The sequence below is a fragment of the Myotis daubentonii genome, chromosome 1 (assembly GCF_963259705.1).
Source record: "Myotis daubentonii chromosome 1, mMyoDau2.1, whole genome shotgun sequence".
Taxonomy (NCBI): domain Eukaryota; kingdom Metazoa; phylum Chordata; class Mammalia; order Chiroptera; family Vespertilionidae; genus Myotis; species Myotis daubentonii.
In genome coordinates, this window is record NC_081840.1 from 209695038 (window position 1) to 209722966 (window position 27929).

The following is a 27929-nucleotide window of genomic DNA, read 5'->3' on the forward strand; positions in this document are numbered from 1 at the left end:
ACCCATGAAATAATTTGGTCTGGTCCTGCCAAGGCATGAGGGGTGAGTTCATTAAGTGACCAAATATAGCAGGCTAATTTTTAAGTTGATAATTTTGTACGGCCCTCAAATGATGCTATAAATATCCAAATGCACCTTGGCAGAAAAAAGGTTCCCCACCCCTGATGGAGAGGAACTGGAACACATATATACTGATGATGGGAGTATAAAATGGTACAACCAAGTTAGAAAACAGTTTGTCAATTTCTCAAAAGATTAAACATACACATGCCATATGATGTAGCCATTCCACTTCTAGGTGTTTTTATCTAAGATAAAAGAAAGCATATGTCCATACAAAGGCTTGAACACAAATAATTATAGCAGCTTAATTTGTAAATACCCCAAACAGGAAACAACATCAATATCCATCCATAGGTTCATGGATGAGCGAATTATGATATATGCTGACTATGTACTATTACTCAGCAAGAAAAAGGATGGAACTATTGACACAAACATCAAAATGGATGATCTCAAAATAATTATACTAAAGCCAGACAAGAAGGAGTACCTACTATGTGATTCCATTTACATAAAGCTCTAGAAAATACAAATTAATTTATCGTGACAAAGCACTAAGTGGGGAGGGATGGGAAGGAGGGATTGAGAAAACTTTTAAAGGTGATAAATATGTCCATTATACTGATTGAGTTGATAGTGTTTCACAGGTGTATACATATGTCAAAACTTAACTTTAACTTGTATAGTTTATTACCAATTATACTTCAGTAAAGCTGCTAAAAAGCCCCAATATTTTCAGAATCACAAGAAACAAAATTTTGTCACTATGTATGGTGATGGATGTTAACTAGACTTACTGTGGAGATCATTTTGTAATATATATGAATATCAAATCATTATGTTGTGCATATGAAACTAATATAATGTTATATGTCAATTACACTTCAGTTACAAAAAAAAAAACAAAACAAAAAAAAAACACGAGACAGATAAATACTGCCTTTCTGACAGGCGACTACATTTTGAGTTCTTACTTCAAAGTGCCTGTGGCATAGTGGAAGGAGTACGTTTTCCATCAGGAAATCTTGCTTGTCCAAGTTCCACCTCTGTCACAAACTTAGTGACCTCTCAATCTTCAGTGTCCTCATCTCTAAAACATCCCTGCTTATTTTATATAGTTAATGAGATGAGTGAGATCAGGCTTTATAATGTTAGGTGTCATGTAAACGAATTTAATGTTATTTACCACATCACTCACTACTTCACCTGATACATGAGACCTATCCTACTGATGTAAATTAGCACAAAGACTGATTCTTTTCAACTTATAAAGTCTCTCTATGGCAATAAGCATGCTTTAAGACCTGCTCTTTTTAATAAACAATTTAATGAGAGAAAATACAAAGAGTGAATCATTGTTCTTCTCATGTGGAAAACAATACCTTTCTACCAACTTTACTGAATGTAGAGACTGAACAAGATAACAGGTATGAAATGCTTTGAAAACGTTTTGACAAATATTAGATGCTATTACTGTAACTATGCTTTATGTTCATGTGGCTAACGTAATACTTAGAGGTACAGGGTATTGGTGGTTCAAAGGACCAAAAGACTGAAGGGAGATTCTCAATATTTCGTTAATTTTAATATTTAGTAAGTGCCTTCTAAATGTACGCACTGGAAATCTAAAGTTGAATGAAGTGTCTTATATTTGTCATTAAGTCCTTAAAGCACCTAGATAAGGAAATGAGGCTTGGAGGGGTTAAACAGCAGCCAGTGAAAGAACTGATGTTTCCATCCAGATTTTCTACACTCCATAGTTTCCCCTTTCCACCGTGCCGTCAAAATTGCTTATAGTCACAAAAGCACTCAATACTGGCAAATCATGCCACCTCTGTGCTCTACATATACTTATTTATGTCTATATTATAGTAGTTATATATTTTTATATATTACATAATATATACAGGGTGTCCCAAAAATACGTGTATGTACTTTAACAGCTGATAACTCAATTGTGAAAATAAAATGTATTTTAATAAACACTACCTTTATAATTATTCAAAGTGTGTGTATAGCCCTCGCTGGTTTGGCTGAGTGGATAGTGTCAGCCTGTGGACTGAAGGGTCCCTGGTTCAATTCCGGTCAAGGGCACATGCGGCTCGATCCCCAGTAGGGGGCTTGCAGGAGGCAGCTGATCAATGAATCTCTCACATCATTGATGTTTCTATCTCTCCCTCTCCCTTCCTCTCTGAAATCAATAAAAATACATTAAAAAAAAAAGTGTGTGTATACATTTTTTGGGACATCCTATATGTATATACATATATATGATAAGTATATTATATTACAAAGTAAAAACTAGAAATTGCCCTGTGCTCTATATTAAAGAAGACAGTACGTACATCTGTGCCGTAGATGAGGAAGTCACCAGTTAAGGCATGACATAAAATCCGGCACTTATCATCCACTGCTGGGAAAAGTCGAGTCTCACGCTCTTCTTGAGTATCCAAGAGTTCACTTTCTATCTAAAACAAAGAATAGCAGTGGCTCGTAGTGGAGGATCTTTTCCTTAGGTTTAGTTAAACATTCAGACTCAGCAGACTGCATAGGCCAGTTTACTCAGAAAGGCGTCAGGCAGGAAGCAGGGCTTATGAGCAGGGCAGCATTAGACCCCCCTCTTTAGCGGGAACACAGGCTCTGAAGTTGTCTGGTGGCTAAGCCCTGGCTTCCCAGAAGCAAAGAGCCAAGAACAGATGTGGCAGATGCCCTGGTTTGGAAGCCCCACATTCCAGGGCCAGTATCTCTTGGACAGCTCAAGAGGCCTAGTTTCAAGGACCCCCACAAGCAACGTGCCTAACTGTACGAGTCAGTGCACTCCAGGGGGCCCAGATGTGTGGCATTCCCATCAGCGTTTATAGTTCATTTACGGTTTCTCCATGCAGTTACCAACAGGGTCATTTTTACCATGAGCACTGTTGGAAGCAGCACAGTTGATAAACTGGCGGTTTCTTGCCAGAGCTAGAAAACTAACTGACCATCTCCTGCAGAAGGGTAAAGGTTTTTGTCAATCCTTTATCCACACCTGGCTTTCTAGCTAGTCTGTACAAGGTTGCTTCCTGAACGAAGTTTTTAATAAGACACTAAGTTAACTGAGCAGGCCTCCAGGACCTCAAAGTTATACTTACCAAGTGTAACTGGACTTTGCCTTCAAAAAGAGCAGCAGCGTAGTCTGAATGAAGGCAAACACTGGCTACTGTCCCCAGATACTCCACATCTTTCAATTTTTTCACACCTGTAGCAATTAAAACACATTAAAATATGAATAAAGTAAATAAAGATTTGCAAATAATGTTAACCTTTGCAAGGATGTTCTGAGCCTAAAATTTTTATTTTGGCCATGCTAAAGGAAATAGTTGCCATATAAATTTGCCTTCCAGAATTCTATAATGGTTCCCATGAAACAGAGTAATCGAAAATAAAATCACATGCAAAACAAATATTAAACCTTAGTGACAATAAGCTTAATGGTGTCTTCTATCTGAGAATAATTCTCAGGCTTGTTCTATTGCTGAGGGATATCTGACCTCCAGTGAGGGAAGGGACTGGATAGGGTGGGGAAAGAAGGAAGGGAAAGCAAGACTCCCTTCAGATGCTAATGGTCATTATCCAAACAATAAAATCAGGGAGGAAACCAGCTTTTTTTAAGTACCTACCAGAGCAAGGAGTACTTAAGAAAGTCATTGTGCAAAGGTAGATACCACTTATTTATTTATTGTGAATCCTCATCTGAGGATATTTTTCCCATTAATTTTTAGAGAGAGTGGAAGGAAGGGAGGGAGGGAGGGAGAGAGGGAGAGAGAGAAGGAGAGAGAGAGGGAGAGAGAGAAGGAGAGAGAGAGAGAGAGAGAGAGAGAGAGAGAGACATCAATGTGAGAGACATGAGCAGTTGCCTCCTGCACTCCCAGACAAGGCCGGAGATCGAGCCTTCGTGCCCTTGACCAGAATCAAGCCCGAAACCCTTCAGTACATGGGTAGAGGCTCTATCCACTGAGCCAAACTAGCTAGGTTACACTTTTTATTTAATTTTCCACATGACCCCTTATAAGGAGAGGAATTCTCATTCTCCAGATGAGTAACTCAAGGCTCAGAGGGGTCAAGAACTTTGTCTGCAGTCATTTAGTTAAAAGAGGCAGAAGGGGAAGTTAAATCCAGAGCCTAATTCTAAAGGTCATATTCTATCCCTTATACCATGCTATCTTCACTACAAAGGTAAAGAGTAAAACCTTTCCCAAAATTATGCAAAATTTTTAGAGGATTCACAAAACCTTTCAAACTAAGAAATAGATGTCTGAAGAAAAAGAAAAGAGAAAAACTTGATCTTTAAGGAAACTTTTTATTTTATTTTATTTATTTTTTACAGACAGGAAGGGAGAGGGATAGAGAGTTAGAAACATCAATGAGAGAGAAACATCGATCAGCTGCCTCCTGCACACCCACTACTGGGGATGTGCCCACAACCAAGGTACATGCCCTTGACCAGAATTGAACCTGGGACCCTTCAGTCCGCAGGCCAACGCTCTATCCACTGAGCCAAACCTGTCAGGGCTTTAAGGAAACTTTTGATGCGTAATTATACCCCACACACCAGGCTGTCTGCTCATCTCCACAAGTTAGATCTTCTGCTTTTCCCTTAACAAAGCTATATTAACCAATAAAGCTATGTTAATATATCAGTTTCCTTGTAGTCATAGGATGCTTAAGGTTTAGACCGGTGGTTGGCAAAAGTCAACAGAGCCAAATATCAACAGTACGATTGAAATTTTTTTTGAGAACCAAATTTTTTAAACTTAAACTATATAGGTAGGTACATTGTTATTAACTTAGTTAGGGTACTCCTAAGGCTTAGGAAGAGCCACATTTAAGGGGCCAAAGAGCCGCCGCATGTGGCTCATGAGCTGCAGTTTGCCGACCACGGGTTTAGACTGTGGGACTCAGGGAGACTGCCATGGTTCCTGGGTCAAACAACATTTTGGGAAAACTATAGATAACATCTTAATTCAATGTATATGATGCTTCATAGAAAGTAATGGTCACAGGACAATAATTTATAAGCTCACTTTGCAAAAAACAAGACCACCCCTGAGGCATGTGACCTTCTGATAGTGCCTTAGAATCTACTCGGAGATGTTATCAAGAGACCAGAAGATCTAAGGAATTTTCCTTAACTCTAGCACCGCCCCCCCCCCCCCCCCCCCCCGCCAACTCCCCTTCTCCAGCTTAAAAATCTTTAATCTAGTCCAGCAGGTAAGATAGAGTTGAGGCATTGATAAGTCTCCCATCTTCTTGATTGGCACCTTCTCGATCAATAAATCATGCCTTACACCAAACTGACATTTTGATTTTGGCCTTTCGAAGTGTAGGGCACATGACCCAGAGTTTGATAACAAATACTTTCCAAATCAGATCAGAAACTATATGGTAGGTAAGAAAACAACTGGATTTAGACTTGCCATTCTCTCCAAGGACATAAAACCAGGCTCGATTATTCATTCCCACAGCCAGATGATAAAGTCCTACTGCTACAAAATTGGGTTCCACATCCACAGAAACTGTGATCGGTAGCTCCTATAATATAGAAAAGTAACTAGTAAATGAGCTGCTATAACTGATTTGATTTTATTTACAAAATAAAAATAACAGAATTTTCATACTCCTTCAACAGGGTTGGCTACAGTGACTTCAAGGAGGGAGGTGAGATATGCAATCCTTGTGCTGCAGGCATCCCCAAGTATGGGAAGCTTGGTCAGGAAAACATGGAGTGAGCCCCTTTGGGTAGACAATGCCAGCAACTGGCCATCATCAGTCCAGGACAAGGTACTCAACCCTGAAATAATTGATAAAACAAAGAATTATTAAAAAACAAATATACTGTTATAGGCAAAAAAGCAAATATTATCACTTAAGCTTCCAGAGGCATAAAAATCTCCAAATGTTTTCTTTAAAAGTTTAAGGTCTTTATTTAGACGTGTGGATTGACATATGAACACGAGCACTAACTCATTCAATACTGGCTTAAAGGAAAAATATATAATAATTTAGATTTTACAATTGGAATTGGGATAAAATGCACTATATATCTTTGGATCAAAGTGGACTTACATCATTCCAGTAAAGGAGTATGACTCAATGTAATTACTAAAATAAGGAGGCTATTTTAGGGAACTCTAGTGAAGGGTGCTAATTGTATTCCTCTTACAAAAACAAACACAATACACTATAACTGGAATGATAAAATGTCCATCTGCTTCAAAAGAATTAATACCTTTAATTTCATCATCCAGGTTGATTATAGCATACATGTCTTTTAATTCTGCCAAGCCATGGATTTTAATGCTGAAAAATAAAAAAGTTTAAACACAAGCTCTAAGTTAAATGGTTTTTGTTCATGAACAATTAACAAGCTATACATGTTTATTATAGTCTATTTATAATCAACATTTAGACCACTTCAAGCAGAATGCAGAAATCTTATCACATATAGGAACTTACTTTTCCCCTTTATATTGTAGTTGTCATATGTATTGCATCTTCATGCAATGAACACATGATCAGACAATATTGTAATACTTGCTTTCTGTAGCCACATATACATTCAAGATTTCAAAATTTAAAAATAGCCCATTATATCTACCCAGCTATTTACTATTTCTCTTGCTCTTCCTTCATTCTTGATGTCCCAAATTTCCTTCAGTCATCTGTTCTCTCCTACCTGAAGAACTTCTTAAGCAATTCTTTTTTTAAAAAAATATTTTTTATTGATTTCAGAGAGAGGAAGGGAGAAGAGAGAGATAGAAACATCAATGATGAGAGAGAATCATTGATCGGCCACCTCCTGCATGGCCCTACTGGGGATCGAGCTTGCAACCCGAGCATGTGCCCGGGACCTTCCAGTCCTCAGGCCGATGCTCTATCCACTGAGCCAAACCAGCTAGGGCCACCTGAGAATGTTTTTATTTCTCCTTTCCTACTGATGGATATTTTCACTGGATATAGAATTTCAGTTGATAGTTCTTTTCTTTCAGCACTTTAATAATGTTGTGATGCTTCCTTCTGTCATCTATGGTTTATGATGAAAAATCCACCGTCATTCAAAATGTTGTTCACTGGCAGCTTTCAAGATTTTTTTCTTCATCTTGGTTTTTAGCAGTTTGTTTATGATGTATCTGGGACTAGATTTCTTTGGATTTATCCTTTTGGGGATTTGCTGAGCTTCTATAATACATAGGTTTATGTCTTTTGCGAAATAGAGAAATTTCCAGCCATTATTTCTAAGACTTTTATGGCACAAATGTTAGACCTTTTGGTACTATTTCACAGGTCTCTGAGCTCGGTTCATTTTTTCCAACCTATTTTTCCTCTGTGTTGGGATTAGGTATTTCTATTGGTCTATCCTCGAGTTCACTGACTCTTTACTCTGTGATTTCCATCTCCTTTTAAGTACACTGCATTAATTATATCTTTCAGTTCTTAACTTTCCATTTGGGTCTTCTTTTTTAAAAAATATTTTATTGATTTTTTACAGAGAGAAAGGGAGAGGGTTAGAGAGTTAGAAACATGGATGAGAGAGAAACATCAATCAGCTGCCTCCTGCACACCCCTAACTGGGGATGTGCCCGCAACCAAGGTACATGCCCTTGACCGGAATCAAACCGGGGACCCTTCAGTCCAAAGGCCGACGCTCTCTCCACTGAGCCAAACCGGTCAGGGCTGGGTCTTCTTTATAGGTTCTATTTCTTTTCTGAAACCATTTCCATTTGTTTTGCAAATGCTAGCCCTTACCTCTTAAGACATTTTTATAACAGCTGTTATCTTCATCCTCTTGGCCCTGGCTTCTTTGGATTGCCTTTTCACAAGTGAGTTGAAATTTTCCTGATTCTTCATTATGTCAAGTAATTGTGGGTTATATTCTGGACATTTTGAATGTTATGAGATTCTATGATTGTTTAAATCCCATGGAGAGGGTTAACCACCCCCCTACCCCCGCCTTTTTTTTTTAAAGCAGGCAATTAACCCAAATGGGTTAAGGCCCCAAGTTTAAATGAGCCTTCTGGGTTATGGTTTCAATGTCAGTTCCATTTTCAAAGCCTTTGCAGTGGTATTTGGATATGTCCCTATATGGCCCATTCAGTGGCCACTATAGGACTTGGGCTATGATTTTTCCCTAGTTCAGTTCTCAAAGTCTTTGGTATATTTAGGGTGAGAGACATATACACTGCTCAGGGTAAATCTGGGAGTTCATAAATAACTTTATAGGGTTATTTTCTAGAACTCCTCCCTCTCCGGAATCTACCTGGTATTTTTCCAGCTTCATGAAGGCTCCCCTTTTTGGTCCTCCAGCTGGAAGCTGGGGCTCTAGTTACCATATTCTGCCTTGTATTTCCCACAATTGCACCTGCACCTGTGGCCAAGCAAGGGGAGGACAGAAAGAAAATTAAGCAACATGGGTCTGCCCCACCTTCTTGGCACCATAGCTCCCCCAATTGGAGAGGAAGGTTACCCTCTCAGTTGCTGCCACTGCCATGGTGAGATTGCTTGATTGCTGGGCATGTGCCGGGGTCCAACCCCAGCAGGTCCAGGGGTCCCCAAAGGTGTGGACAGAGTCGGCGAAGAAGGAATGACACGGAGACAGTGTTCAGTTGATCAGCAGCCTAGCCAGGATCTCCAGCCAAGTTCTGTTCAGGATCTCTAGCCAAGTTCTGGTCTGGATCTCCAGAGAGGTTCTGCTTCGGATCTCCAGCCAGGTTCTGTGTCCATGTTCTCTTGCTAGGTTCTCCAGGTTCTCCAGCCAGGTTCTGTAGCCATGTTCCCTCGCTAGGTTCTCCAGCCAAGTTCTGGTCTGGATCTCCAGCGAAGTTCTGGTTAGGATCTCCAGCCAGGTTCTGTGTCCATGTTCTCTTGCTAGGTTCTCCAGGTTCTCCAGCCAGGTTCTGTAGCCATGTTCCCTTGCTAGGTTCTTCAGCCAGGTTCTGTCCAGGTTCTCCAGCCAGGTTTAGTCACCAGGTTCTAGTCAGGTTCTCTTGCCAATTTCTGTAGTCAGGTTCAGTCCAGGATCTTTTGCCATGTTCTCTCCAGCGAAGTTCTTCTGTCTGTAGGTTCTGTGTAGGTTCTGTCTGTAGGTTCTCTCTTCTAAGTTCTGTCTCTTGTTGTCTTGTTGCATCTGTATTTATACCAGTTGATTCCAATCCTATCAATCTCTATTCCAAAGGTTAGGGCGTTTCTTATCTCCATTCCAGGGATTAAAGATTATGTAGCTTAAGTATGATTGTTCCTAGTTAAAATGATTAATTACCCGCCTGGCACTTAGTTAAGAGGTTTTATTCCCTCCCTAACTTCAGGGGAAAATCCCTACCTGGGGATTCAACCTTTCTCGGAGAGGTGACCTTGGTTAAAACACAGCGCCAAGAAGGTGAGCAAACATATTAAGAACCGTATGCCATATATGCCAGGTCCCTTGAAACAGCAAGCATGGACCGGCTCCTGGCAGGCATGAGAAAACAAAGAACAAGAAAGAAAACTGGGGGATTTCCCCACCTCTCTCTGAGTGTTAGGAGTTCTCTTTCCTGCAACTTGAGCCAGCACTAGAGAGCTTCTCTCAGAGCTCCTCTGTCTATGCCAGGGGTGGGCAAACTTTTTGACTCGAGGGCCACAATGGGTTCTTAAACTGGACCGGAGGACCGGAACAAAAGCATGGATGGAGTGTTTGTGTGAACTAATAGAAATTCAAAGTAAACATCATTACATAAAAGGGTACGTAGTTTGCCCACGGCTGGTCTATGCTCTGTGCCTACTTCTGAGTTTCAGGCTGCCTTGAAGCCTGAGACTGGGAGACAAATGGGAGACTCATCACTGGTTCAGCTGTACTTCAAATTCTGGTATTCTTCGTCAATCTGCCTGCTACCATTTACTTTCAGAGTCCTTAAATAGCTGTTCTCTGCATTCTGTTGAGGTTTTATAGCCGTATTCAGTGAGAGAGATGGGGTGGAGCTTATTCCATGTTACCTAGAACTTCCTATTTTATTTTTAAGACTGATTTTCAAGCATACTCCATTTTAGGTTTTATATTTAGTATATTATTAGTATTTTAGGTTTTGCTGTGAATGTTAAAGATAGAGGTAAAGGAGTCTTAGAAATTTCCATCGCAAACATGTCCTAAGAGTGAAAAACAGTATGGTTGACAGATTCATTTTGGCTACCAAAGTCTTGCTGAGTCTCTTGAATATTTCCTATATAAGCTTTCCTGGGAACTTGTAAATATAACTTACCAGTTATCACCACATGTAGCAGCTTTGTTAAGGGTCTGTGATATTGCAATACTGGTTAGATTATCTTTATAATCATAAGCTTGAAATACCTCTAGACCAATCTCTTGAACATGAGTGGAAATGACCACAAAAATTCCATATGAAAAACCAACCATGATGTAGCCATCACCATACCTATAGCAACAAAGGCAATAAATCAGTAAAAAGGGAGATTAACTATCATTGAAAATACAATGCAAAAACAAGTACCTTAAAACAAAAGAATTAGAGAATATAATTTATCAAAGGCCTATGTGCCAGATAATATATGCTAGGTAGTTTCACATACTAAATCACAGTCTATAATCTAGAAAATGTTATATTAAGAAGTGAAATTTAGCCGTAACCAGTTTGGCTCAGTGGATAGAGCATCGGCCTGCGGACTGAAAGGTCCCAGGTTCGATTCCGGTCAAGGGCATGTACCTTAGTTGCGGACACATCCCCAGTAGGGGGTGTGCAGGAGGCAGCTGATAGATGTTTTTAACTCTCTATCCCTCTCCCTCCCTCTCTGTAAAAAATCAATAAAATATATTTAAAAAAGAAGAAAAAAAGAAGTGAAATTTATATAACCAAAATTTAAATATAATAAAGAAAAACATAAATTTCTATGATGAACTTTCTGTACATACCAACTATAGCAGACAATGTTGCCATAGCTCTGCTTAAATTCCAGATCAATTGAGTTATATGGTTGATTCAAATTAAAAAGAAACAAAGTTCTCTTGCCAAGCACCACACTTATCTGCCAGAGAAGATTAAGAGATTGTGAAATGAATTACTCAGTACTTGATGAAAAGACCAATAAGCAAATTCAAACAGATGAACATAATTTATGAAAACAAGCCAAATTTAGATGTGTTAAATATTGTAATTAGTAAGTGAACAATGTAACTAAAAAAATAAATGTTATTAATATACAGTCCAGGAAGAATCCTTGGCTTTATACATATCTAATATACCCTTTGAAGTATAATAAATAGCTAGTTAGAGTAATTTTTAAAATTCTCTATACCTCTCATTAGGATACCATGCAATACAGGAGTGTAAGTCTGATATAGTTCCATTGAAATGGAATTCATATTCAGAATATAGAATCTTCCATCATAAAATGTCATTCTTATTTTGAGTCATCTGGAATGATAGGTCCACACCCATGTGAATATTCTAGATTGGCTTTTGCTACCATCACTCTTTCCATCGCCTGTAGGTCACTGGTCAATGTGGCTAGACTAGTGTCCCTGTTACAGAAGTCCATACTTAACTGCAATTCTCAGTGGAGGGTATAATTGTGTTGGGCAGGTAAAGAGTATATTATTTAATTGGGCTCATTAAGGGTGATTAACATCTTTACATATATATATGTATATATATAAAATGAGAGACACATTTTTATATATTTTTTTGATTCTACAATGTAATCAATTATAAGTCACTACCAATTTAATAATAGCTTTTAAAGAAATGGAAACATTACTTCATTTAAATATAGACATATTGATTGTAAAAACTGTCTAGATTTCAGGATATTAAAATGTTACAGGAAGGCTGCGACAGCCCCTGCAAGGCTGCGACAGCCCTTGTGAGGCTGTGTGAGAGGCTGTGTGAGGCTACGACAGCCCCTGCGAGGCTGCGACGGCTCCTGGGAAGCTGGCGGAACCACGCGAGCCGCACAGACGGCTTCGTCAACAGCCCGCGAACCAGCTCGCAGACCCACGCACAACGATCACCCGAAGGGCGAGAGGGGCGAGAGCAGCTATAGTGTTGCTTTCTTCTCAGTTTTGGTAGCGAAATCCGCATTTTAAACATAAGAGGATACATTACAGTGGGGCCTTGACTTAAGAGTTTAATTCGTTCCGTGACGGAGCTCATAACTCAAAATACTCGTTTGTCAAATCTTAAAGTGAACGAGTGAGACATGTGATGCTGGGCTGATGTTGTGGCGTTCACTGTGACGTTCGCTGCGCCAACTAGCGGTGGGGTATCTGAAGCTGGCTCGTAACCCGAATTTTAGCTCGCAACTCAGAGACGGCTCGTAGCTCGAAAAACTCGTAAGTCGGGACAGTCGTAAGTCAAGGCCCCGCTGTGTTTTAAAAAGCCATTTCGTGGCTCCGCACCCTTTCTGAGTAGAGCGTGAACAGGTCGTGAGAGGCCTTTCCGAGCACAGGGACACGTTGCGGATGGAAACAGCTACATTTTCCATGTGTATGACCTTTGACCCGGCGATAAAAAGCGTACACCTATGGATGAGGAGAGTAGGGGGGTAAGGACAGAGGGTGGGGTGGGAACTGGGTGGAGGGGAGCTATTAGGGGAAAAAAGGGGAACAACTGTAATAATCTGAACAATAAAGATTTATTTTATTTTATTATTTATTTATTTATTATTTATTTTTTTTTTCTTGGGTGTGAGTGTGGTTGCCCAGGTCTCCATGACGCCACAGGTAGGAATGGAGAAACGCACCCACCCCCTGCTTCTCTCCCCCCCGCCCCAGTCCTGCTCAATAAAGATTTATTTTAAAAAAATGTTACAGGAAAATAAATCTCTAAGATATTTAAAAAAAGCAACTACAATTTCCAGAGCTCTGGTCACATCTGGTAGTAAAAATAAAAAATCATATAGAAATCAATACATCAATTTATAAAAGTACCCCCACTTTTTTTTTGTTACCATACCAACTGTAATAGGAAGATGGCTTCATTTGCTGTAATGTGAGGTGGTCAGCAGCAGAAAAACAACTTTTAGGTCTGGGAAACCGGGGCCTACCATTGGTTTCATATGTGACAGACCATAATTTATTTATCATGATAGGTTCTGAGCCATCCTAGAAAAGGAGAGAGTATATTCTACAAAATTACTAGCAAAATTTGGGCATGCATTTGATTTAAAATTCTTACTGTGGTTTCAGCAGAAGTTCGGTCATCGTTCCTCGTTGTGGAAAACTGCATGTTGCTAGGCTCTGATTTCAATGGTGACTGCAGGGATGAAAATATTATCACTAAAAATGAACCCAACACTCAAAGTCACTCTGAATTATAATAAGACAGGTTCCTTGCTTTAATTTCTGTTATATGTTGGACTGATAACCTTAAATTCCCACTGCTACAAACATCTACAAATCCTAGATAAAATAGCTATCTCATTAAATGTATAGAGAAGCCTGAAAGAAGGTAAGGAAAATTTCCAAGGGCCGTAAGTAAAGAGCAACTGAAAACCAAAGCGTGTGTAGAAACTGAGGCTGCAGCTACCAGAGCAGCTGGTACAAGGAGACAATAAGGAAGTGCATTTGACTTGGGCTGTGCTTTGGGTTTGAAAAAAAGTTGAAAAAGTTCTATTCTAACCAAAGACTTTACCTCCTATCCTCATTCTGGTCTGAGATTCAAATTTATACTTGAGTGGTCTAGAAACTCTCTGCAGTGTTATGGCAAAAACTAATCTGAAGCCTCTTCCAATGCTGCAAAAATTTTCCACAGAAAATCACTGAGAATATGAGCTCACAATTCAAAATGAGGAAAGATGTACTATTCACAAAGAAACAATTAAGAGCAAGAGTAAGCAGATCTAAAAATAATAGAATTATCAGAGAGAGAGATCCTAAAGTAAATACTTTAAGATTAACTAAAGACATAAAATGACTCCTAAGTATGAGAAAAAAACTTTAAAAAAAATCGACAGATTTTTACAAGAACCACAAAGTACTTTCCAAAAATAAAAAGGATAGAGTCATTTAAATAAAAACTCAATGGGATAGACAGAGATCAAACAAATTTGAAGAAATAATAAGTAAGCTGATTTGAAGTATTATCCAGATTACACAAAATGACAAAAGAAACTATAAAAGCAAAATTAAGGGATATGAGAAGGTCCAACATACGTCTAACAGACACTCCAGAAGGACAGAACAGAAAGGGCAAGAGGTAATGTTCAGAGAGATAATGATAATGACTAGGAATCTTCCAGAGTTGATGAAAAAAAGCAATCTTCAGATCCAGGAAGCAAGACAGTACTCAACAGGATAAATAAAAATAAATCCACACAGACCCGGAGTGATCTGCAGAATAGTCAAAAGTCAAAACCATTCAGAAACCATACCAAATAAAGCGATGCCTTTGATGTATGTTTTGCTTACCACAGGACAACTTAAGTAGTATGTCTAATTCTGGAAGCATACTTCTTAGCAATTAGAAATGGGAAGTTATCATCTTATATGTAAACTAGAGGCCCAGCCAGTGCACAAATTCGTGCACCAGGGGTGTTCCTCTGCCTGGCCTGTGGGATGGGGCTGAAACCGGCTCTCCAACATCCCCCAAGGGGTCCTGGATTGCGAGAGGGCGCAGGTCAGGCTGAGGGACCCCACTGGTGCGTGATCGGAGCCAGGGAGAGACGTAGGAGGTTGGTCAGCCGGGAAGGGACCACAGGAGGGCTCCAGGGCGTGTCCAGCCCGTCTCTCTCAGTCCCCGCTGGCCCGAATGGCAGGACCCCAGCAGCAAGCGACTGGTCGACCGGTTGACTGTCTGCCCCCTGGTGGTCAGTGCATGTCATAGCTAGTGGTTGAGTGGCCTTAGCATATCATTAGCATGTTATGCTTTGACTGGTTGAATGGACAACTAACTGGACAACCAGACACTTAGCATATTAGGCTTTTAATATATAGGATAACAGCTAACTGGCAATGTCTTCCTGGGATGTTCTATGGAAAAATATTGTAAGGCCATGTCTTGATTCAGTGAGGAGTGGGGAAGCCAGAGTCTACTGATGATGTCTAACATGAATATCAGGATGGGGAGCTCAAGTACTTGTACTATGTACCTACTATTCTAGCTAGCTGAAAGGAGAATTATCAGAACCACTTGAATCATACTATGGTTCTGCCCAACATGGTTGAGTTACTTACTTCAGTCTAACTTTCAAAACTTTCCAGATATGGGAATTCAACTTCTTCAAACTTATTTTCTGTAAATTTTCAATCTAAGTCTATACCTTCAGCCCAGCCAATTTTGAACAAGCCATAAATAAGCTATAAGTTTTTTCTCTCATCTTTGTCCATTCTATTTTGCTTGGGTTGAAAGACACACATTGCTAAATATCTTATGGTATCAACTAAAACAAGGTTTAGCAGGACTCTGAGGTCGCATTATGAACAACTATATTATAAGTATACATTTATAAAAGTTATTTCACAAATATACTGTCCTACTAACCACAGAGCTGACCTCCCATGCTAATACTAAACAACGTTAAAAAAAAGTCCTAATACGTAAAAACAAAAGTTTCTGATGTTAAGAATATGAAGTTACTATATGCATATCTCATATAGAGATTTAAACATTTTATAGATTAGTTTGATAGACAAACATTATTTTAGGTAAGAACTTGAATATATCAGACCAAAGAGATGTTACAGTATTACCTGTTTTATTGTGTCACCTTCCTGATTACTAACTGTGATAAGTTTATCTTCGCCGCCTAAAGCAAGCAGATTTTCTGAACTCCAACATCCACATGTGATTCTCTTAGTATGTTTTCCTGGAAAAGAGATGGTTTTTATACAAACACATGGATTTCTCAAGAAAAAAAAAATTAAAAACAACTGTAATGTCAATCTGAAAGCTTAGGTAATGTCCCAAGGAATTTGAAACCTCATCAAATCAGTTGTATCTAACAAATCTTTTTTAAAACAGTTTATTACCAAGTTATAAATCAAGATAATGGTATATAAGGGCAATAGCGTTCTCCAACATTTTCTGTGAATATGAGCTGAGGCCCTAAAATAAAAAGATATTCTACCCTTTGACAAGTTTATTTATTATATCACCGAACCTGAACAATAATGCCTTACGATAAGTAAATCCCAAAGCACTGAAGTTACCATTAAGATATCTAGCTTCATGGTGTGGCAGACCCTTGGCATTCAACATTCACAGCGTGGACTATTCATATATAACCACAGAACACATAGTGATTTGTGATAATACTGAGGTGCAAATATGAATGCACCTTAGGGAGACTTGTGTTAAGAGCTGAGTCACTTAGCTAGAGAGTGATATTAGATAACTACTAATGGCGGGATGCTTTTTTATTGAGCCTTCTAGCAGTGCAAAAATCACATGCTTGACACTGTGGGCACTTATCGAAGGTCCTGGAATAAATACTCAAGAGCAGCAAGGTTAATTAAGTATACAGATTCTGAAGGCAGACGGCCTATATTTGAATAAGTGGCTCACCACCTACTGTGAAATCGTGGGTAAGTTACCTCACCTTTCTCTATTCCTTAGTAACACCATCCACAATCTGGGGATGATGGGAGGAGCTATCTCATAGGGCTGAGGATCAAACAAGTTACAGCACTTAGAAGAGTGTCAGGCATGTAAGAAGTGCTATAGAAGTGTTAGCTGTTACTGAGAAGAGACCATGTTCCTTTTATTCTTTGTACCCCTTAGAGAACCTAATTCAGAACCTATGCAGACAGCAGATTGTAAATAAACAGTTCCAGAGCAGACCTTGAGCAGGAGGGTGCCTGGTGTGTTAGAGGGAGGGAGGAGAAAAGAGCATGAAATGAAGGCAGACACTGCAGAAACCAGGCCATGCAGGGTTTAGCTGGCCTTGTGAGGACTGTGGCTTTGACTCTGGGTGAGATGCAGAATGACTGGAGAGGTCTGAGCGGAAGGCTCACTCTGGACCCTTGGCTGAGAATAGTCTATAGCGGGGTAAGGGGTGAAGCAGAGAGACCAATGAAGAGATTGCAGAAATTCCAGTGGGAGATGTTCCAGGCCCTCACCACGATGTGGTAAGAGGAGGCTTCATTCTGGAGATATGTGAAAGTGGATTGTATAATTTTCTGGCAGGTTAGATATGGAGAGTATGAGAGAGAAGTCAAGGATAAGGCTAAGATTTGGCTTAAAGATCTAAAAGGAGGAAATAACCTTAATGATGAGAGGAAAAGCTGCGGGTCAAAATGATTTTGGAGATATTAAATGTGAAGTGTTTATTAGACCTCTTATCACAGATGTTGAGTAAGCAGTGGATGTATGAGTATAGAGTGTGGAAGAGATAAATAGGGGAGTTGTCAGGGGCAGACAGTATTCAAATCAGGAGACCAGAGCCCAAAAGTAAACATTCAGAGAAGAGACTGAGATATAGGATACGCTGCTGATCATAGATTAAGGGACTTGGGCGGGACACCAGAACTGGATAGCCAAAGAGGTGGGCATTAGGAAGGGAAAAAGGAGGACCTGAAGAGAAAGCTGCCAAAGACAACTTCTTTATACCCAAGAAAGGGTGAAGGAAATCTCTTCTTGGTCCTTCCTTTTGCTTCCAGGACTCAGAATTTAGGTTAGCCTTAACATCTACAATAATAGTTAACACATTAACTAAGTTCTGGTATTTTACATGTATTAAACTCATTTAATTAACATTAGCTCATAGTTAATACCAACTCTGAAAGAGGCTATAGATTTAACCTAAGATATGTAATTATCCTGAATCTTTTTTTTTATTAATTAATTAATTTTTTATTGATTTTAGAGAGAAAGGGATAAAGAGACATCGATAGAAACATCAATTATGAGATAGAGTTATTGCTAGGCTGCCTCCAGCACATCCCACACTGGGTATCGAGCCCACAACCCAGGCATGTGACTCTACTGGGAATCGAACCTTAACCTCCTGGTTCCTAGGTCAATGCTCAACCACTGAGCCACGCAGGCCTGGTGCCTTGCTCATTTTTGACCTCCAGTAACAGTGAAGTATATTTATTTATTTATTTATTTATTTATTTATTTATTTATTTATTTATTTTTCTCTGTGAACATTTTTTTTTTATTAGTTAAGGTATTACAAATGTGTCCTCATCTCCCCCATTAACCCCCAACCTCTCCCCCCTGTCCCCCGCCCCGCACACTCATGCTCCCATCCCCCTGTTGGCCATGTCCATTGGTTTGGCTTATATACATGTATACAAGTCCTTAGGTTGATCTCTTCCCCTTACCCTCGCCCTCCCCTACTTTCCTTCTGGGGATTGATAGCCTGATCACTGTTTCTCAGTCTTTGGATCTGTCCCTTTTCATCAGTCTATGTTGTTCTCTATAATCCACAAATGAGTGAGATCATGTGGTATTTATCTTTCTCTGACTGGCTTATTTCACTTAGCATAATGCTCTCCAGCTCCATCCATGCTGCTGCAAATGGCAAGAGTTCCTTTTTTTTTTTTACCGCAGCATAGTATTCCATTATGTATATGTACCACAGTTTTCTAATCCATTCATCTGCTGATGGGCACTTAGGCTGTTTCCAAATCTTAGCTATGGTGAATTATGCTGCTATGAACATAGGGGTGCATATATCCTTTCTGATTGGCGTTTCTGGTTTCTTGGGATATATTCCTAGAAGTGGGGTCACTGGGTCAAATGGGAGTTCCATTTTTAGTTTTTTGAGGTAGCTCCATACTGTTCTCCACAGTGGCTGCACCAGTCTGCATTCCCACCAGCAGTGCAGAAGGGTACCTTTTTCTCCACATCCTCTCCAACACTTGTTGATTTGTTGATGATAGCCATTCTGACAGGTGTCAGATGATAACGCATTGTCGTTTTGATTTGCATCTCTCGTATAATTAGTGACTTTGAGCAGGTTTTCATATGTCTTTTGGCCTTCTGTATGTCCTCTTTCGAAAAGTGTCTATCTAGGTCCATTGCCCAGTTTTTTATTAGATTGTTTATCTTCCTTTTGTTAAGTTTCATGAGATGTCTGTAAATGTTGGAAATTAAACCCTTATCGGTGGTATCATTGGCAAATATGTTCTCCCATGTAGTGGGTCTTCTTGTTGTTTTGTTGATGGTTTCCTTTGCTGTGCAAAAGCTTTTTATTTTGATGTAGTCCCATTTGTTTATTTTCTCTTTAGTTTCCATTGCCCTAGGAGCATTATCAGAGAAGAAATTCCTTCAGCATATGTTTGCGATTTCGCTGCCTGTGGATTCCTCTAGTATTTTTATGGTTTCCCGTCTTACGTTTAAGTCTTTTATCCATTTTGAGTTTATTTTTGTGTATGGTGTGAGTTGGTGGTCTAGTTTCATCTTTTTGCATGTATCTGTCCAATTTTCCCAACACCATTTATTGAAGAGACTGTCTTGACTCCATTGTATGCTCTTGCCTCCTTTGTCGAATATTAATTGGGCATAGTGGTTTGGGTCGATTTCTGGGGTCTCTATTCTATTCCATTGATCTATATGTCTGTTCTTGTGCCAGTACCAAGCTGTTTTAAGAACAGTGGCTTTGTAATACAGTTTGATATCTGGCATTGAGATCCCACCTACTTTGTTCTTTCTTAGGATTGCTGCAGCTATTCGGGGTCTTTTTTTATTCCAGATGAATTTTTGGAATGTTCGTTCTAGATTTGTGAAATATGCCGTTGGTAATTTAATGGGGATTGCATTGAATCTATAAATTGCTTTGGGTAGTATGGACATTTTGATGATGTTGATTCTACCAATCCATGAACACGGTATATTCTTTCATCTGTTTATGTCTTCCTCTATCTCTTTTTTCAGCGTCCTGTAGTTTTTGGCATATAAGTCTTTTACCACCTTAGTTAAGTTTATTCCTAGGTATTTTAATTTTTTTGGTGCAATGGTAAATGGGATTGCTTCTGTAAGTTCACTATTGGTGTAAAGAAATGCCATGGATTTCTTAGCATTAATTTTGTATCCTGCTACATTGCCGAATTCATTTATTAAGTTTAATAAATTTTTGATGGAGTCTTTAGGGTTCTGTATGTACAGTATCATGTCATCTGCAAATAAGGACAGTTTTACTTCTTCTTTTCCAATCTGGATGCCTTTTATTTCTTCTTCTTGTCTGATCGCAACGGCTAGTACTTCCAGTACTATGTTGAACAGGAATGGTGAGAGGGGGCATCCCTGTCTTGTTCCTGTTTTTAGGGGGAATGGTTTTAGTTTTTGCCCATTGAGTATGATGTTGGCTGTGGGTTTGTCATATATGGCTTTTATTATGTTGAGGTATGATCCCTCAATTCCTATCTTGCTGAGAGTTTTTATCAAGAAAGGGTGTTGGATTTTGTCAAATGCTTTTTCCGCATCGATTGATATGACTATGTGGTTTTTTTCTCTCAATTTGTTTATGTGATGCATCACGTTTATTGATTTGCGGATATTGTACCATCCTTGCATCCCTGGGATAAATCCTACTTGGTCATGGTGTATGATCTTTTTGATGTACTGCTGGATCCGATTTGCTAGGATTTTGTTGAGGATTTTGGCATCTATGTTCATGAGGGATATTGGCCTATAATTCTCTTTCATTGTATTGTCTTTATCTGGTTTTGGGATTAGGGTGATGTTGGCTTCATAGAATGAGCTGGGAAGTGTTCCTTCCTCTTGGATCTTTTGACATAGTCTGAGGAGGATAGGTTTTAGGTCTTCCTTGAATGTTTGGTATAACTCCCCTGTGAAGCCATCTGGCCCCGGGCTTTTGTTTGCTGGAAGCTTTTTGAATACTGCTTCGATTTCCTCCATAGTTATTGGCCTATTGAGATTTTTAGATTCTTCCTGGTTAAGTTTTGGAAGGTTGTATTTTTCTATCCTGAATCTTTTCAGGCCCATTTAACATAGTTAATAAACAAGACAGAGAGCAGAATCTGTATTCATCTTAAATACTAAGATCACATATAGAATCATGTGTATATGACAAATACCTGACACAAAATAAACATCTTTGACAAATTATTTTCTTAACTTCAAATGACAAAATAAGAAGTAGTATATACCTGCAGATGAAGTGAGATACAGAAAATGCCTAACTGAAGTATACTCGACTAATTTAAGAGTTATAAAAATTGATTTTTATAACTCAAAATTTTAGTTTAATTTTCAAATGGATCAATGGCATTACTGCTTAATTGCAGCACTAAAAATATTAGTATTAGTATACATTCATGTGAAAATAATTTAAAATGGTTAAGTGCCCTTGGTTGAAAGGGACTTTTTCAATAGTAAGCACTCTATGTCCAGAGCTTAATTTCTTCATTAGCAGTAAGTTATACTTTTTCTGGCTATTTGGATGTAATTAAGCCCACTGGTTTCACCATTTACCAGCATGTTACAATAATTGAAAAGAATGGATACTGTTTCCTCTTGTGTATTCAGAGGGCAGATGCTGAGTGACCAGGGGTTTAGAGAATCAGAGACCGAGCCAAAAGGGCCAAAGAACAAACACTCTCAGGCCATACACCAGTGATGGTGAACCTTTTGAGCTCGGCGTGTCAGCATTTTGAAAAACCCTAACTTAACTCTGGTGTCGTGTCACATATAGAAATTTTTTGATATTTGCAACCATAGTAAAAAAAGACATATTTTTGATATCTATTTTATATATTTAAATGCCATTTAACAAAGAAAAATCAACCAAAAAAAATGAGTTTGCGTGTCACCTCTGACACGCGTGTCAAAGGTTCGCCATCACTGCCATACACCCTGAGGCAAATATAACTCATAGTCCACACCTGGGTTAAACTGGTGTTTGCAGAGAACGAGGGGTCAGAATTAGGAATCTGGATTATCCCCGGTCCAAGCAGTCACCAAAGGTTTTAGTCCATCTACTAATGTGTTCATACCCATGTCCAGAGGTACAAAGTGGGAGAGAAAGGGACAGATGGAAGCCATGTCATTAATGTGCTGGTGCCCAAAGACACAGGCTGACCTTGACCTTAGAGCAGTGGTTCTCAGCCTTCCTAATGCCTCGACCCTTTAATACAGTTCCTCATGTTGTGGTGACCCCCAACCATAAAAATTATTTTCGTTGCTACTTCATAATTGTAATTTGGCTACTGTTATGAATCGTAATGTAAATATCTGATATGCAGGATGTATTTTCATGGTTACAAATTGAACATAATTAAAGCATAGTGATTAATCACAAAAACAATATGTAATTATATATGTGTTTCCCGATGGCCTTAGGCGACCCCTCTGAAAGGGTCGTTCAACCCCCAAAGGGGTCGTGACCCACAGGTTGAGAACCGCTGCCTTAGAGCCACCTGTTCTATGTGGCCTGGGACACGTTTAGTGGTCAGTGAAGAAGGATCTTCTAGTTTAGCTATATGTGAAGTTTGACAGGGGAGTCTTTTTTTTTTTTTTTTAAATATATTTTATTGATTTTTTACAGAGAGAGGAAGGGAGAGAGATAGAGAGCTAGAAACATCGATGAGAGAGAAACATCGATCAGCTGCCTCCTGTACATCTCCCACTGGGGATGTGCCCGCAACCCAGACACATGCCCTTGACCGGAATCGAACCCGGGACCCTCCAGTCCGCAGGCCGACGCTCTATCCACTGAGCCAAACTGGTTTCAGCGACAGGGGAGTCTTAATACTACAAAACATCCCTTGCAATATCAGGAAAATCAGAGGCAGTAAAATTTACACTTATGTAAAGCATCTCTAATATTTAACCGTGTTTCCAAATGTAACCTACCAATGATAGGAATCTTTCGAGATGTCTGACGATTATAAATAAGCAAATTTCCTTTAACAGTTCCAACAGCCAGGAAACTTCCAATTTTTGACCAAAGAAGGAAAGACATTTGATCCCTGTAACATTAAGATATAAATTACTAAACAATTCACAGACATAACCCCTAAGTAGTCCTTTTAAAATGTGTTCAGGTTAGAAGAGGTCAGTGGGGAGGGAGGGGGCGGGGGAAGGAGGGGAGGGAAGGGAGGGTATTTGTAATACTTTTTACAATAGATATACACCCAAATGTAAGAGGACAGAGTAAGGAATGAGGGTTCTTAGACCCAGCAAGACTTTACATGGGCAGGTGGTACCACCTGAAGATGCATGACTTGTGGATCCCTTTGCGGGGCGTCAAGGGGAACTGCTAAGGTTGTGTTTGGTCCTGTTCTGCATGGCCACCTTGCTTTCTTTGAGTTGTTATTCCTTGGAAAATAAACTGGGAATGTGTCGATTTATATTATGGTATATGGGCAATCTCTTCCTGCCCACCTGTGGGCCATATGATGCCACAAGGCATAAATGACTTTTATACCCATTACACATAGATGAAGAAATTGAGGCTTACAGAGTGGCTAAGAACTTATCCAAGGTCAAAATTGCAAAGTTTAAGTTGTAAATATTGACAAATTTTTCTTTTCCAATGAGAAAATGGTTTCTATTTTAGCAGAGATCTTGTAATTTATTCTGTCTGCCTAGGATTTTTTCCACTTGAGAACTGTCCACACCCTCACCCTATTCTTCATTTAGTGGAACTATCAATCCGATGGCCCTGCCTACTCCACTCAGAGACCTTTTGAGAAACTGAGTGGACACGGGTGAATTGATGGGAACATGCTCTTTCCTCTGGTGTAACTTGTTGCAAAGAATGATATAAGCCAATAGCTGCCAGTTGCTATAGACAGTGTCTGACTTAGACTGAACAAAATATAGAGCAAGGAAGAGCCAAGAGATAGTCTTGAGCTCTGCCTGGGTAGCTCAGTTGGAGCATCATCCCATGTACCAACCAGAAAGATTGCGGGTTCCATTCCTGGTACAGGAGGCAACCGGTTGATGTTTCTCTCTTACATTGATGTTTCTCTCTTTCTCTCTCTCTCCTGAAACCAATAAAGACATATCCTTGGGTGAGGGTTAAAAAAAGAAAGAAAGAGTCTTGATTGCATCATCAGAACCCGTAGGTCCAGCCATGCCTGCAGCCAATTCCATTTCCCCAAAAACACTTTAGTCTCATCTTTCAACTTCTTAGTCTGTTTCATTAGAAACAACTTAAGGAGCTATTTATATTTCACAATGTAACTATTATATTCTAGTTAATGGGCAAAATCAATAGGACTACATATATAAAAAAAAAAGAAATGAACTTTTTTCTTTTATAAAAAAACTAGAGGCCCAACACACGAAATCGCACGGGACCCCAGACCCGCCACGCTGTGGGACCCATCATTGCGTCTCCTGGTGACCAGTCATTTGGTCGTTACGGCATTATGGTAACTGGCTTTTTATAATATAGATAACTCCTTGATACATCTCTAATGAAAGCAGTAAGTAATGTTAGATCAAACCTACAAGTAATCATATTTTTAAGTGAAGTTTTAAAAAAACCAAAGATTTGTCCTTACCTCATGCCACTTTCTAACTGGCTGGTTTTATTTGTGTTGGCATCCCATAGATAAATGCAATTAGATTTCTCAGCAACCACTGCTAGGATATCTCCGTCTTTATCCCAATCCATAGCAACACAATTACTTTGAAAAAAGAGAGCAAAACATCACTGTCCATATTTTTAAAGTAGAGGAAAGACATTTAAATACTCACCTATTGTGATTTTTGTCTACAATAAGACCATTCAAGCTATTTTAAATAGGTCATAAAATTTCTAGTGAGAAATACAACTCACTATTCACTGCTTGGATAAGACTAACTTAAATTTTTTGTTTGATAGGATGGAAAAATTTTAATTCTGTTTTAAATACCATTTTCATATGCCATATTAAATATAATTATACATAATAAGTTAACAGATTTCCTTGAATCCTCTAAAGAATCCGGCCCTTTGGTAAAACACACCCTACAAATGAATTCCAACTGGAATCAAGTGGTCATCTGAAAGGTTACTTTAGACTTACAGAGAGAAAAAGAAGGTACTTCATATGTAATGAAGTCATATTTAGATAAACTGCATGTAAAATAGTTGAAGGCCAGGTAGATGTAGTATTGCAAACAGTGGAAAGACTGAATTCTGAAGTGATGGTTAAGAAATTTATTTTCATTTTATATCTTAATGGAATGAGAAGAGTGATTCAATTGAGATGACAAAATAGCTCTAAATAGGAAATGCTCTGTTTAACAGGTTTCTTACTATTCAAAATTATTCCCAATGTTTATTATAATTTAAACACTTCCTTGGGGATGGACCTTTCTTTCTTGATGCCGAATTTTTCATTTTGATATTCTTTGTTCTTGCACAGATTTACATTTAAGATAGCTGGGAATTACGTCAGTTATTCTTCAAACTGTTAAAATGTTCTGGGACCTAAATGTTCTGTAGTAGTTTTAGAGATTTTGGAATATGAAAAGGGGAAAGCTTTAAAATTGCTGTTAAACTCATCTATCAATTAAAGACAAATATAAAGGCATTTTATTTATCTGGAGATCCTTTGTCAGTCAAACTCAATTATAATTAATATAGCAAAAAAATATTCAGAGGTAAAAAAATAAGGTCATTGTGTAACCAATATAGATGTTGCAGAGTTTATGTAATAAAGATCATACAATTTACTCAAAAGTTTTTTACTAAGTGCCTCCTTATTGTATTTTAGACATAACAATAACTACCTTGACCTCTTTCCCAGAATATAGAAACCAGAGGCCACAATGGAGAGCAACAGGAAATGCCAAAATGGTGGCCTCAGGTGGGTGGTGGCAGAGCAGGAATTGGAAAAGGCTGTTACGAGATTTGCAAAGGTGGTGGCAATCAACTACAGAAAGCAGCCGTGAACTGTAAAAGCATGGCAGCATAAGAACATTTAGGTGAGAGCGACTACACACTTAATAACCACTGAGACTATTAGTAAAAATAACACAGGTAATGATTACACTGAATCATTAAAAATGCTTCAATCGTGATTAGTGTGATCTAGAATTATTTCCTGAATCTATAATAAAAGTATAATATGCTAATTAGACCAGACAGCCAAACGACCTTCCGGACGTCATTCCAGACCTCCTTCCAGATGAAGCCACGGCGGTGGGGGCTGAGACAGAGGCAGTTAGGGGTGATCAGGCAGGCAGCAGAGTGGTTAGGGGCGATCAGGCAGGCGAATGGTTAGGGGTGATCAGGCAGGCAGGTGAGTGGTTACAGGGTGATCAGGAAGGCAGGCAGAGTGGTTAGGGGCGATCAGGCAGGCAGGCGAGCAGTTAGGAACCAGCAGTCCCGGATTGTGAGAAGGTGCAGGCTGGGCTGAGGGACACCCCCCCCCCCACCTCTGCATGGATTTCGTGCACTGAGCCTCTAGTAGAATCAAAGGCTAATATGCAAATCGACCAAACAGTGGAACGACCAGTTGCTATGACGTGCATTGACCACCAGGGGGCAGAAGCTCAATGCAGGAGCTGCCCCCTGGTGGTCAGTGCACTCCCACAGGGGGAGTGCTGCTCAACCAGAAGCTGGGCTCACGGCTGGCAAGCGCAGTGGCAGTGGCAGGAGCCTCTCCTGCCTCCGTGGCAGCGCTAAGGATGTCCGACTGCTGGCAGTATAGATATAAGAAAGTCTTTGTCCTTTAAAAAGTATGTGAAAGTAACTATTTTTATTAGGCAGGAGATACTATAGTGATACAGGCACTTCTAAGGCATGTTTATAATTACATAAGAATTCTTTCATATGAAATCATTTCTAATCCTGCCTTTAAGCTTCTCTATTGAATATATGGGTGTTTCTAAACTCTAACTCATATGCTATTTATCTACATATTTCATTAACTACTTACGATATTAAAAAAATACTTTGCAAATGGAGAAAGCAAAAGAGGAGATAGAGGTTATATATCTTATAAAATTCTATTTGATTGTGGCTTTAAGACAATACCTTTTTATCTTTTTAAGCAACAAAGCTTGAAAAAGTTTTTGATCCAACTCTGTACTTACCCAGATAAGTTAATTTCACTTCTTTTTTGACCATGGCGATCAAAGATTCTTACAATATGGTCAGCTCTAAAAGCAATTAGAACACAAAAATATGACTTAAGTGTTTCTTTATCTCTCTATGCATATAAAAGTTTAGGTGCCATAAAGTGCTTTCAATGTTCTCTCATCATAATTTCATAATTTGAATCTATAAAGTTATTACTGGGGAAAATGTTCCATGAACTCCGATGTTAATGGAGATGAAGATAGTACTCTTCCCACCATATAAACATCTCACAATAACTTCTACTGAATAGATGGGTGGTTATGTGGGCATACAACCTTTTGGAGTCAGGATGATTTTATAAATTCACTGATTTCTTACCCTGTTACTGCAAGGTAGTTTCCTGATGTTTTTTGCCAGGTAAACTGTATCGGTGCACCAAGCCAATTCTTTTCTAGCAACGAGAAAACACGCTAGGAAAAACACACACAAAACATATGATTAAGGGTTAGTCAGAAGACATGTCAAAATATGATCATGAAAACAGTAGGATTCAGGATGGTGAAGGCTTACGTTAGAGCTTATCCAAAAGAAGTCAATAGTAGAACAAACAAAACGATTAATCGACAAAACAAAAAAGCTCACAATCTGGTTAAGTATGGACCTCAATATATAGGGGAGCCCAGCAGGTGTGGCTCAGAGGTTGAGTGGCCACCCAGGAACTAAGAGGTCATGGGTTTGATTCCCTGGGTTGTGGGTTCATCCCCAGTAGGGGGCGTGCAGGAGGCAGCCAATCTATAATGTTTCTCTCTCACTGCTGTTTCTATCTCTCTATCCCTCTCCTTTCCTCTCTATCAAAATCAATAAAAACATATTTAAAAAACATATAGGGGAGAGTTTATTGTAAAACTTCTTTGCTT

The 27929-nt window shown here is 39.1% G+C and overlaps 1 protein-coding gene across 4 annotated transcripts in view; it reads right to left on the reverse strand.

The window, feature by feature from the left end:
- Positions 1-27929, reverse strand: part of WDR19 (WD repeat domain 19) — a 78653-nt gene that overhangs the window by 48703 nt on the left and 2021 nt on the right. For all 4 annotated transcript variants that reach the window (XM_059673203.1, XM_059673185.1, XM_059673195.1 and 1 more), the window contains exons 2-14: positions 27391-27482; positions 27027-27092; positions 24503-24628; positions 22845-22960; positions 15773-15888; positions 13260-13337; positions 10997-11109; positions 10329-10502; positions 6329-6399; positions 5718-5890; positions 5517-5631; positions 3192-3298; positions 2409-2531 (exon numbers count right to left, since the gene is read on the reverse strand). In XM_059673203.1, the coding sequence (XP_059529186.1) occupies positions 2409-2531; positions 3192-3298; positions 5517-5631; positions 5718-5890; positions 6329-6399; positions 10329-10502; positions 10997-11109; positions 13260-13337; positions 15773-15888; positions 22845-22960; positions 24503-24628; positions 27027-27092; positions 27391-27482 (1470 nt within the window). The remainder of the gene's footprint in view (positions 1-2408; positions 2532-3191; positions 3299-5516; positions 5632-5717; positions 5891-6328; positions 6400-10328; positions 10503-10996; positions 11110-13259; positions 13338-15772; positions 15889-22844; positions 22961-24502; positions 24629-27026; positions 27093-27390; positions 27483-27929) is intronic.